The sequence below is a fragment of the Oncorhynchus masou genome, chromosome 5 (genome assembly GCF_036934945.1).
Source record: "Oncorhynchus masou masou isolate Uvic2021 chromosome 5, UVic_Omas_1.1, whole genome shotgun sequence".
In the NCBI taxonomy this organism is placed as follows: Eukaryota; Metazoa; Chordata; class Actinopteri; order Salmoniformes; family Salmonidae; genus Oncorhynchus; species Oncorhynchus masou.
This window is the reverse complement of record NC_088216.1, coordinates 26829371-26842582: the sequence shown is the minus strand read 5'-3', so window position 1 is coordinate 26842582 and position 13212 is coordinate 26829371. Positions and strand designations below refer to the sequence as shown.

Genomic DNA, 13212 nt, shown 5'->3' with positions numbered 1-13212 from the left:
ACTCACCGGGAAAGCATGCATTTTATTAGTCTACTGAAGAAATAAATTACGATGAACTTCACAGGATGGTGAAAGTGCAAGATGATGAGCTTGGTGATCATTTCCAATAAATATCGAGGGTTTTATTCTGGTGACATGCTCATTTAAAAAAAAAAATCACGCATATACTTTTATCCTCAACAAGTCGATTTGATCTCTGGTGTGAAAGAGTGCATATTGTTTTTATGGAGGTTTTAGAATATTCGCATGAAAATCTGTCGCCAATTGGATGGACACCTAGCTAATCATCTGATTGTGCTTCTCTACCCTTCTTTGCCAGTTGTCTCTTCAATGGCTTTCAACATTGATGAAGCAAACCCAAAAATCTACAAGGGGGAGGAAAAGGATTTCTTTGGATACAAAGTCCTGCAATTCATATCTGGCAAGGAGAAAGGGCAAGTGTTACTGTTATCATAGTAGTGAGAAATGCAATGCATTATGTTACAAACTTAATCTGCGAAACAGTATTACACACCCGAGGAAACAAAAATAACCAGAAAAATGCACCTATGTCTGCAATCATGCACTATATACAGTACCAATCACAAATTTGGACACATCTTCTCATTCAAGGGGTTTTCTTTATTTGTTCAACTATTTTCTACATTGTAGAATAATAGTGATGACATTAAAACTATGAAATAACACATATAAAAGTATGTAGTAACCAAAAAAGTATTAAACATATCTTAGATTTTAGATTCTTCAAAGTAGCCACCCTTTGCCTTGATGACAGCTCTGCACACTCTTGGCATTCTCAACCAGCTTCATGGGGAATGCTTTTCCATCAGTCTTAAAGGAGTTCCCACACATGCTGAGCACTTGTTGGCTGTTTTTCCTTCACTCTGCGGTCCAACTCATCCCAAGCCATCTCAATTGGGTTGAGATTGGGTGATTGTGGAGGCCAGGTCATCTGATGCAGCACTCCATCACTCTCCTTCTTGGTCAAATAGCCCTTACACAGCCTGGAGGTGTGTTTTGGGTCATTATCCTGTTGGAAAACAAATGATAGTCCCACTAAGCCCAAATCAGATGGAATGGCGTATCACTGCAGAATGCTGTGGTAGCCATGCTGGTTAAGTGTGCCTTGAATTCTAAATACATCACAAACGGTGTCACCAGCAAAGCACCCCCACACCATCACACCTCCTCCTCCATGCTTCCAGTGGGAACCACACATGCAGAGATCATCCCTTCACCTACTCATCCCTTCACAAAGACACGGTGGTTGGAACTAAACATCTCAAATTTGGACTAATCAGACCAAAGGACGGATTTCCACCTTGAACTCAGTGAAACATTTATTTGGTCTGCAATCTGAGGTGCAGTTAACTCTAATGAACTTATCCTCTGCAGCTTATCCTCTAATGAACTTATCCTCTCCTTTCCTGTGGCGGTTCTCATGAGAGCCAGTTTCATCATAGCGCTTGATGGGTTTTGCGACTGCACTTGAAGAAACTTTCAACATTCTTGTTGAGAGAATACCAAGAGTGTTCAAAGCTGTCATTAAGACAAAGCCGTCATTAAGACAAAGCTGTCATTAAGACATCAGGTAAAAACAAGAAGAAGTAGCTCCAGTGGGCACATGCTCACCAACACTGGACAACTGAGGAGTGGAAAAACATTGCCTGGTCTGATGAATCACGGATCTTGTTGCTTCATCCTGATGGTAGAATCAGGATTTGGCGGAAGCAGCATAAGTCCATGGATCCATCCTGCCTGGTATCAACGGTAAAGGCTGGTGGAGGTGGTGTACTGGTGTGGGGGAATGGTTTCCTGGCACACGTCAGGTCCCATGGTACCAATTGAGTAACAAACGTTTCCGACACCTTGTAGAATCCATGACTCGAAGAATTCAGGCTGTTCTAGAGGTAAAGGGTGTACATAATAAACTGAATGTGTATATATAAGTAGTGACACAGGCTCATCTAAATCAACCAAACTATACTGTTATTTCTCACCCACAGGGTAATGGTCAGTGCTCCATATCAGAAGAACGGATCTGGTGGAATCTGTAGATGTGCTCAAGACAGACCAGACTGTACAGACTGTTACACTCCTCAAGGTAGAGATGGAAGTTGATGATACACTATACTGTACTTACTGGACTGCGATTTAGAAAGGTGGTTAGCTTAACAAAATGAATAATTATACAAATTATTAGAACATGTAACACCTACCACGGTAACAATGGCTAATCGATATTTGTCAGAGTATTAAAATATTGCTGAAATGTCAACAAGATCTTGAGAATGAGAAACACTAGTTGATTCTGCAAGTCTGCCATTTGCCTTCCAACAGAAACTGACACAATCAAGTACATTGGACTGTCTATGGCTGGACAATCTACTTCTCCTCCAACATTCACTGTAAGATAACCACCATGTTCTTGTTTTCAAATACTCAATGTGAGTGTGTGTAATATATGTGTTTGGCTGTGTTGACATTGGCAGCCCAATTATGATCTTGATTTCACTAATTGTTATTTTGAACAATCAGATCAGCTCTGAAAAATATCTGTGATTGGACAGAATACCAATTAGTGTGAAAAATATCAGAATTGGGTTGCCTGTATAAACCTGAATGACTTGCTTCACTTGAGTCATAAAACAATACCTCAGCTATCTAAAAACGATCATGGCAAATTCCTGTAACTGTCTTTGGTGACATCTGAGGTCCACCAGACAACCCATTATTTTATCACATTTACAATGATTTATTCTCCTCATTCAGGCCTGCAGCCCTGGTCTGGCACACGAGTGTGATGGGAACTCTTATCTGAACAGTATCTGTTATCAGTTCAACAGCCAGCTCCAGATCACCTCGAACTTCACACCTGCCTTCCAAGGTATAACGGCAAAACTTGAAGACAATTGTTGATAATAATAACATAACCCAAGGGTTTTAGGTATACATTGACTGTTTATTCATGTCATGCTAAATTACATTAGGATTAGGTCACAAAATATTAATTGTGAATGATAAGATTTGGATTCCTGAATATGGAAAGAATGTTGTGAGTGTTATCCATCATATACATTTATGTAATTCACTTTCTCTTACAGAATGTACTAAGAAAATAGTGGACCTCGTTTTCCTCTTTGACGGATCAGGAAGCATGACAAAGGATGAATTTGATAAGAACAAAGGTTTCATAAACAATATCATGACAAGCCTAAAAAACTCCTCAATCAGGGTAAACTTCCCTTTAAATGTAATAACTTGAATCATGCTTGTGAGGTTGCTGAACATACATCTGTTTATCTACACTCTTAGAAGTAAAGGTGCCTAGAAGAAGCTTTTGGGTTGCCACACCGGCAGAACCTTTCCAGTTCAAACAGGTTCCTTGAAGAACGCATCTGAAAAGGGTCTTCGAGGAGCCCCTGTGTAAAGTTTCAAACCGGAACCTTTTTGTGATGGGAGGAGTTACATTTTGAACCTTTCTAATAATATATTGTAGAGGTGGCTGCCTATCAGATTGTAGGAGTGGCTTATTGGAGGTGTCGCTTTCGGATGCTTATTTTTGTCCACCCGTTAGCGTAAATGTTTGTACACTGCAAAAAAATTAACTTTAATATTTATACATATTTATTCTAATATAATATTAAGAATATTTACATTTATGTTAACATATAGTATAGTAACGTGGCAACTATTCTAACCTTGGGAGTGGCATAGGCTCTTGAGGATCTCATATGCCTCTATTGATGAAGGTACAAAACTGTCGGTCTTAAACCTTAACATGGGATTACAATACAACAGATCAGATGAATAGGAATGACATTTACTCTTAACGGGTGACCCCAAAAATATATATGTTAAAGCCACACGACTACTAAGCCGCACCTCCACTCCAGGGTTCCTCCAGGAGCCCAATGCTACATTGAACCATTAACCGTTCCTCCAAGAATCCCTCAACTAACTGAAGGTACATATATGAACAATTGACTAGCAATGGTTCCTTGTAGAACCTCAGGGGTTCCTTGAGGATCTTCAGGGTTCCTCGAGTCACCACTAATTCTAAGAGTGTATGTGCAATACCCATGAATGTCGCTGCTTGGAAAGTATGGAATGAAATCAGTATTAGTCATCTTTTCCTATTTTTTTTAAACCACAGTTTGCCGCGGTTCAGTTCTCATCAATAGCCAGGACAGTTTTCAACTTCAATGACTACAAAGAGGGGAGAGCCTTGACTAATCTTTGGAAAGAAAAGCACATGGCTAATCTAACCAACACACATCAGGCGATAGACTTTCTTTTGTAGGTCACAGTTGATCATTATTAATCAGTTTTACTTGATGAACGGGGATTGTGGTGTAAGAAAGATAGCTTGATCTGTTGTTTGTATCCATCTAATTCAGGAAAAACATTTTTGAAAACCAAGCCGCCGGGGCCACCGCAGATGCAACTAAAGTACTGGTCATAATAACAGATGGAGATCCCAGTGATACTGATAAAAGGTATAACTCTATCAAAAGAAGTGATGACAAAAACATCATCCGTTTCGTTATTGGGGTAAGTCCTTAAAAGGGGAGAGTCTGTATCCTCCCAACACAACACCACACAATTGTATGACTAAATTAATTTGAATCTGGTTTCATTCCCATAACTACAGCTGGTTGATCATGAGCCAATACATTTTGACGAGGAGGCATGCTCTCCTCCTAGTTGAAACGACCGAAAGCCAATATATTTGCATCTCTGTGAACTTCAAGTGAAATGGTTTGAAAACGTACCTCAATCCAGGGATGGAAGATGTCGCTGTAGTGCTACAGTACTTATCCCACAACAATCTACGGTGAATGAAGAAGATTGAAATACAGCAAGTGTTTTTATTAAACTGCCTCGTTCATCTTCATGCTAGTTAGCTAATGCTAAAGCAGCAGTGTTTTTATCTGATCAATTTACCGTCAATTCTCGATTTACCTTCCATCCCTAGATTGAGGTACATTTTCAAATAATTTCACTTAAAGTTCAGAGGTGCAAATACAGTGGGGAAAAAAAGTATTTAGTCAGCCACCAATTGTGCAAGTTCTCCCACTTAAAAAGACGAGAGAGGCCTGTAATTTTCATCGTAGGTACACTTTACATATGACAGACAAAATGAGAAAAAAAATCCCAGAAAATCACATTGTAGGATTTTTAATACATTTATTTGCAAATTATGGTGGAAAATAAGTATTTGGTCAATAACAAAAGTTTATCTCAATACCTTGTTATATACCCTTTGTTGGCAATGACAGAGGTCAAACGTTTTCTGTAAGTCTTCACAAGGTTTTCACACACTCTTGCTGGTATTTTGGCCCATTCCTCCATGCAGATCTCCTCTAGAGCAGTGATGTTTAGGGGCTGTTGCTGGGCAACACAGACTTTCAACTCCCTCCAAAGATTTTCTATGGGGTTGAGATCTGGAGACTGGTTAGGTCACTCCAGGACCTTGAAATGCTTCTTACGAAGCCACTCCTTCGTTGCCCAGGCGGTGTGTTTGGGATCATTGTCATGCTGAAAGACCCAGCCACGTTTCATCTTCAATGCCCTTGCTGATGGAAGGAGGTTTTCACTCAAAATCTCACGATACATGGCCCCATTCATTCTTTCCTTTATAAGGATTAGTCGTCCTGGTCCCTTTGCAGAAAAACAGCCCCAAAGCATGATGTTTCCACCCCCATGCTTCACAGTAGGTATGGTGTTCTTTGGATGCAACTCAGCATTCTTTGTGCTCCAAACAGTTGAGTTGAGTTTTTACCAAAAAGTTATATTTTGGTTTCATCTGACCATATGACATTCTCCCAATGTTCTTCTGGATCATCCAAATGCTCTCTAGCAAACTTCAGACGGGCCTGGACATGTACTGGCTTAAGCAGTGTCCACGTCTGGCACTGCAGGATTTGAGTCCCTGGCGGCGTAGTGTGTTACTGATGGTAGGCTTTGTTACTTTGGTCCCAGCTCTCTGCAGGTCATTCACTAGGTCCCCCCGTGTGGTTCTTGGATTTTTGCTTACCGTTCTTGTGATAATTTTGACCCCACAGGGTGAGATCTTGTGTGGAGCCCCAGATAGAGGGGCTCTTGTTTCTGGTGTTCTTTGACAGCTCTTTGGTCTTGGCCATAGTGGAGTTTGGAGTGTGACTGTTTGAGGTTGTGGACAGGTGTCTTTTATACTGATAACAAGTTCAAATAGGTGCCATTAATACAGGTAATGAGTGGAGGACAGAGGAGCCTCTTAAAGAAGAAGTTACAGGTCTGTGAGAGCCAGATATCTTGCTTGTTTGTAGGTGACCAAATACTTATTTTCCACCATAATTTGCAAATAAATTCATTAAAAATCCTACAATGTGAGTTTCTGGATTTTTTTCCCTCATTTTGTCTGTCATAGTTGAAGTGTACCTATGGTGAAAATTACAGGCCTCATCTTTTTTAAGTGGGAGAACTTGCACAATTGGTGGCTGACTAAATACTTTTTTGCCCCACTGTATATTGGCATATGGTCGTTTCGACTAGTTGATCACCAGTGTATACCAGTGTTAGAGCTTTTAATGTATGATTTCAATGTATGCTGCTTACATTCATGTGTTTCCCCAATTAATACACAAGCTGGGGAGTTTTTTAAAGCTGCAATGCATGTGCCTCTTTGGGCAACCCAATCAATTTCACATAGAAATGTGTGTTATAGATCTGTCATTCTCATTGAAAGCAAGTCTAAGAAGCGGTAGATCTGGTTGATCTGTTCTATGTGCGCTATTTTTATGCTTTCCGTTTTTATGTTTCGATTTAGTGTATTTGACTTTCAGTTTTGTAAACCAGCTTCAAACAGCTGAAAGTACAATATATTTGGTAGTTGAAAATATATTTCACAAAGGTTTGGATGGTACAATGATTCTCTACACTTCCGCGTTTTGTCACAAACTGAAATTAAGTGAACTATTAGAAATGGCAGAGCAATTTCTGCATAGTGCAAATTTCACCTGTTAGAATCCTTTAACTTTGTGCTACATGCCACAGGGTCAACACACAACAAAGGCCATACTCTTGATCTCCTGCTGTCCTATGGTCTGAATATTGATAACTTGGAAACTATTGATGTGTGTCTCTGACCATCTCAGTATTGGTTTTAAAATGCTTTCTTCCCCATCTAAAAATGTGTCTGTTCCCACTCACATCAATATCTCTACAACTGCTAGTAAATTTACCAATGCTTTTTTTTAAACCAATGCTAATGATCCTGTTGTGTGACATCACACTGATGATTTGCTGACCAGGTTCAATTACATACGGTATGTCAGGCTACGTTAGACTCAGTGACACCAGTTAAAACCAAGGATAAACTGTCTGCCAGAGTCTCACCTTGGTTGGATGACCACACTCGTTACCCTTAAAAAGTTGTTTTAAATAAATTCTGAACGTAAAAGGAAAGCCTGCTAACGTCAAGTATTCTATGAGATAATGAAGGATCTGATGAGAAATTACAATGTTGTGGTTAAAGATGCAAGAGCAAACTACTTATCTACCCTGATTTAGCAGACAAGAAATGTTTATGTCCCTTGCCATTATTTTATATTATATGATTTTATGGAAAGTAGAATATTATTCAATTTAGCAAATTAAATAGAAAGGATATTTTTCCGATTCCAGAGTGAGAGTGCACATATGAAGTGGCTATATCGAGCTTAAAAGTGATCATTTGAAACATGTCCTATAAACTAGCTGTATAGTTATTTGGTAACTTTAGTTGTCAATGATACAAACCTTGGAATGCCTTAGAAATCAAAAGATATATGGGCTACATGATGTGACTATAGGCTATTGATGATTCGAGAAAGTCAAACTTTCGCTCTGTTCCTTGTCTCAGGCTGCACACACTGTTCTCTCATCAAATTATCATATTTTCGCTCCATCAATTACAGATTTTATTTACTAATATATCAAATTAGTTTTGATTTAGAATGGCCCAGGAACAAGGGCAAGACAAAAAATATGCACTCGAATCATCCCAATGCACTCGAATAGTGAATGAAGGCAACTTTGCGGCTGGTACATTTTTCACTGGCATTGGTCAGGCTACTTCTGCTATTTCACTGCGCGACAGGTGATATTCCTCCCAAACTCTGTATGCTCTTTAACCCTGTTCCTGCAGCTACCCAGTACTTAATTTGGGAAATCAAGTGAAATCTGTTCGGGAACATCGATAGTATGTTTTCACAACAAAACATATTTCATTAAACTGTTGATGCCCCTCTCTGCACACACTGTGAGCTATTCTGTAGCTAAAGGTGATGTGTCTGCCTGTTAATTTTGAAAATATACAAAATTCCCTATTACTAGGCTATTCAAAATCAAATAATAATTCACTATAATTGTAGGCTAGCTCAGATGTATATTATAGACCAATTATGTACCAAGATACCTTAAATCAGTATTAAGAAAAATAAAAAAATGTGCCGTGTGTAATATGCAGTAGGCACAGTCATTATTATTATTACATTTCTTTTTTTTGGGGGGGGGGTGTATGCATAAGCTCTAGTGTTTTGAATTAATCATCACCTTATAAAGCGCTGTCCATTTCGTTGTGTTAGACTTGGAAACAACATCCACAACAACTATGTTTTCCACTCACTTTCAACCTGTTGTTGAACTTCTTTCTTCAAATTGATCAATCACAATGAGGTGAGTTTTAAAACAACATACTGTTTTGATGATAAGTGTTCATTAGCGAGTTGGGTACTACGAACTCATGTCCAGAGTGCATAAGAGATTACTGTGACTCACAGTTATGTAGAGTTTTTCAGTGAACATGGGTGGTTCAGTATCATCCAACACCTATTCACTATGGTGTCCCTCAGGGATCAACTCTAGGCCCCATTTTTCACCCCTTGTACATGCTTCCCCTTGGTGACATCATCCGCAATCCTAACATTCAGTTTCACTGCTATGCAGATGACACGCATCTTTGTTTACCAATCAGACCCAGTGACCAACCTAGTGTAGCTACCATTCACAAGTGTCTTGTTGACATCAAATGCTTGACAATCTATCCGGCTCAACAATAAGAAATCTGAGGTTATTTTATTTGGCCCCCACCTGACCTCGAGCTGCATGTGAAGGTTGTCCAGACCCGCCTTTACGATATCATCTAAGAAATACATTGCCTTCCGTAATTATTGGGATAGTGAAGCATTTTTTAAATTTTAGCTCTATACTCCAAAAGTTTGGATTTGTAATGAAACATTTACTATGAGGTTAAAGTATAGATTATCAACTTTAATTTGAGGGTTTTTGTGTAAATGGTTGTGTCATTTAGAAATGACAACACTTTCTATACATACTGTAGTTCCCATATTTCAGGGAAACAAAAGTATTGGGATTGGATTGACAGGTGTTTCTGGTTCGTCACGTGTGTTCCGTGACATCATTTGTGCAGGCACAAGAGAGCTGTCATTGTCTAGTCTTGAGTCTAGGCTTTGCGTTTGCCTTTGGTGGAAGGAGAACTAAGGATTCCATCTTTAAGGCTTGGTTAAGCCCCATTGCATTTCTTAGATATTTTATCTCCCTATGAGCCAGGATGCAGCTTGAGATCCTCTGACAGGGCTCTGTTGGCCATTCCAAGGTCCAGGTTGAATTTGTATTTTTATTCTCCTTCCTCCCGTTAATTACTTTTTGAATGATGTGAAGCACTTTGTTACTTGTATTAAAAAGCGCTATACAAATACAGCTGTTATTATTATTATTATTATTATTATTATTAGTAGTAGTAGTAGTTTCAAGGGTCCAGTCCAACTTCCCAGTTACGATGTGAATGTTTAAATATGATGCATATTGAAAAGGAAATTAGTCTTCACTATAATTCCTGTCCTCAAGTGATATATTTCTTGGCAGGTCAAGAATGTCGATTTGACGAAACTAAAGTTACTAGCATCAGAGCCAAAAGAGAACAACACTTTCCTCATCCAGGATTACAACGGACTAAAAGGAATCCTAGGCAACTTACAAAAAAAGATCTTCAACATTGAAGGTACAACTACAGATTCAGTTGAAATCCCTTAGTACTGACTTATTTTACAGCAAAGTGGGGCAGCAGGGTAGCCTAGTGGTTAGAGCGTTGGACTAGTAACCGGAAGGTTGCAAGTTCAAATCCCCAAGCTGACCCAACTTTACAGGTCTGGACCAAGGTAACATAAAAAGTAGCTGTCAATGGAGATTTGTAAAAAAAAATATATAAAAAAAAACTCAAGTGGAAATACTAGTCACCTCCTGATGGTATTTATTTCTGGTTATAACACCTTACTCAATACATTTCACATTAGCAGTATTAATGTATACTATATTCTAGGTTCCAAGACTGCTCTGGCTGGAAACTTGACGAAAGAGATGTCTCAGAGTGGGTTCAGTGCTGTCTACGTTAATAGGGTGAGATACACGATAGTATGTTTTATCATCTTATTTTTTTAAATAAATGTACTGACCACCATTGCAACTAATGCTTAATGAAAAATATTACCCACTGTTTTATTTCCTCTACAGGACACCTTGGTTCTGGGCTCAGTGGGATCAAACAACTGGCGTGGATCCCTCTTTGAGACTGGGGGTCAGAGATCAGAGGAAAGGGAAATTCAGGACCCCACATTGGACAAAGACTCCTATATGGGTAATGGAACATTAACTTAGGGCTAGGTGTCCCGCTAGCCAGACAACTTCTGGTGAAACTGGAGGGCACGCAATTCAAATAAATAATCATAAAAAATTATAGATATTAAACATTTAGGTACATACAAGTGTCGTATATCGGTTGAAAGCTTAAATTAGTGTTAATCTAACTGCACTGTCCGAATTTACAGTAGCCATGACAGCGAAAGCATGCCATGCGATTGTTTGAGGACGGTGCCTCACATCAAAATATATTTCCACCGGCACAGGTTTCATAAATTCACAAATACCGATTTTAAATATTCACTTACTTTTTGAAAAACTTCCTCAGATTTGTCATCCAAAGGGTCCCAGATATGTAGTGTCGTTTTATTAGATAAAATTCTTCTTTACATCCCAAGAAGTCAGTTTAGTTGTCGCCATCGATTTGAGTAATCTACTCGGTCCACATGCAGAGAAAGGAATCTGGAAATCTACCCCCAAATAAGATTCTATTTACTCCTCAGATACCCTAAAATGTAATCAAACTATAATATTTCTTACGTAAAGAAGTATATTCAATAGGAAACTTTTTTAGCAGGTGCGTTCTGTCTTCATCGAGCGCATACACAAATTTCCGAGACTGTCCCTGTACTAAAACTGATATTTCTTATTCATTTTGGAAGTTACAAGCCTAAAACCTTGAACTGCTGGCACCCTGTGGAAGCCATAGGAATTGCATCCTGGGAGCTAGAATTGAGTATGCCCGTATACCTTCTATTGTAAGAGCATGGGCTCTCAAAAATAAAAGTATTCTGGTTGGTTTTTCTTTGGATTTTCTCCTACCATATCTATTGTGTTATTCTCCTACATTATGTTAACATTTCTACAAACTTCAAAGTGTTTTCTTTCCAATGGTACCAATTATATGCATATCCTGGCTTTAGGCCTTGAGCAACAGGCAGTTTACTTTGGGCACGTCATTCAGGCGGAAATTGAGAAAAAGGGCCAGGCCCAAATAAGTTTTAAGCTAAAGAAAATATATTGCTCAAAAGGGAATTTGAACAGCAGCACCATCGAGAGCATCCTGACTGGTTGCATCACTGCCTGGTATGGCAACTGCTCGGCCTCCGACCGCAAGGCAGTACAGAGGGTAGTGTGAACGGCCCAGTACGTCACTGGGGCCAAGCTTCCTGCCATCCAGGACCATCCATGAACATATTACCTCAACTAACTGGTTCCCCCACACATTGACTGACTGTACCGGTACCCCCCTGTATATAGTCTCGCTATTGTTATTTTATTGCTGCTCTTTAATTACTTGTTACTTTTATTACTTATTCTTATCCACATTTTTTAAAACTGCATTGTTGGTTAGGGGCTCGTAAGCAAGCATTTCACTGTTGTATTCGGTGCATGTGACTAATACGATTTGATTTGAACAAACACTATTTTCAAGGCTCCATTAGTTCAGATGTTTCAGAGAAGGGAGTGCAGTTACAATGTACCTACAGTTCTTTATTGTTCTTATAGGATACTCTGTAGCTGTTGGGAAGAAGAACGAGAACCTTATATATTTTACCGGAGCACCAAGATCTGAACACATGGGACGGATCCTACTTTTCAACAAGGTTAACAACAACTGGACTGTGGCACAAAGATTGTATGGAGAACAGGTTGGTAAACATTAGCTATTTCTGTAAGCAGTGTTGTATATCAATCGAGTTCTACAAGAAAGCATGAAACCAGCTTTTGTGGTTACTTCAACGGTTGATTCACTCCTCCGATAGTATAGAGGAACACATGATATCACTTTTTATGTTTACTAATGAGTTCCATTCAAAAACCAGAAGACTTCTTAAAACATTTCAAAACCATTTTTGTATGAATGTAAGTTTGGATTTTCTCAGATTGGCTCCTACTTCGGGGCAGAGCTGTGTTCTGTGGACATAGACTCAGACGACAACACAGACTTCCTCCTGGTGGGTGCACCAATGTTTCACCAACCACCGAGAGAGGGCAGGATCTACGTCTACACACTGACTGATAAGGTGGGCTGAACTGTGAACCTCTGAACAACAGATTCAAATGCTGCAATTTGTGGTTGAATATGTCCATCAGGGACAAAGTGATCTGGAAGCCAAAATTGATTCATTTGGACATAAATATCCATCCTCTTCAATAACACTGCACAAAAAGACAATGTAATATGGATTTATCTTCATGTGATCTCTCCTTTATTAGCTGGAACTGAGGATGGAGATGAATGTTTCAGTGATGGCTCAGGGTAGATTCGGCTCCTCCATCTCCTCTCTCACAGACCTGAATGGAGATGGGCTGAAGGATGTAGCTGTGGGTGCTCCACTTGAGGACAATCACAGGGGGGCCGTGTACATCTACCTGGGTGAAAAGCTAAAGGGGATCCGCCCTGAATTCAGCCAGGTGAGACAGACGAAGATGGAAATCGTTCAAAAAGGCTCTTCATGATCAAAGAAAACAGACATCCCTCCTGGGATATCAATATCAAGAACTTTTCATGAAATGTTTGTCTTCTTA

The 13212-nt window shown here is 39.3% G+C and overlaps 1 protein-coding gene across 1 annotated transcript in view; it reads left to right on the top strand.

The window, feature by feature from the left end:
* The window catches only part of LOC135528690 (integrin alpha-X-like), a 35577-nt gene that overhangs the window by 4669 nt on the left and 17696 nt on the right, over nucleotides 1-13212 (top strand). Inside the window, 13 exon segments of the mRNA XM_064957801.1 lie at nucleotides 320-434; nucleotides 2007-2104; nucleotides 2341-2408; nucleotides 2773-2887; nucleotides 3105-3235; nucleotides 4157-4299; nucleotides 4401-4554; nucleotides 9910-10045; nucleotides 10364-10440; nucleotides 10555-10678; nucleotides 12190-12332; nucleotides 12567-12707; nucleotides 12901-13098. Coding sequence (XP_064813873.1) covers nucleotides 320-434; nucleotides 2007-2104; nucleotides 2341-2408; nucleotides 2773-2887; nucleotides 3105-3235; nucleotides 4157-4299; nucleotides 4401-4554; nucleotides 9910-10045; nucleotides 10364-10440; nucleotides 10555-10678; nucleotides 12190-12332; nucleotides 12567-12707; nucleotides 12901-13098 — 1643 coding nt within the window.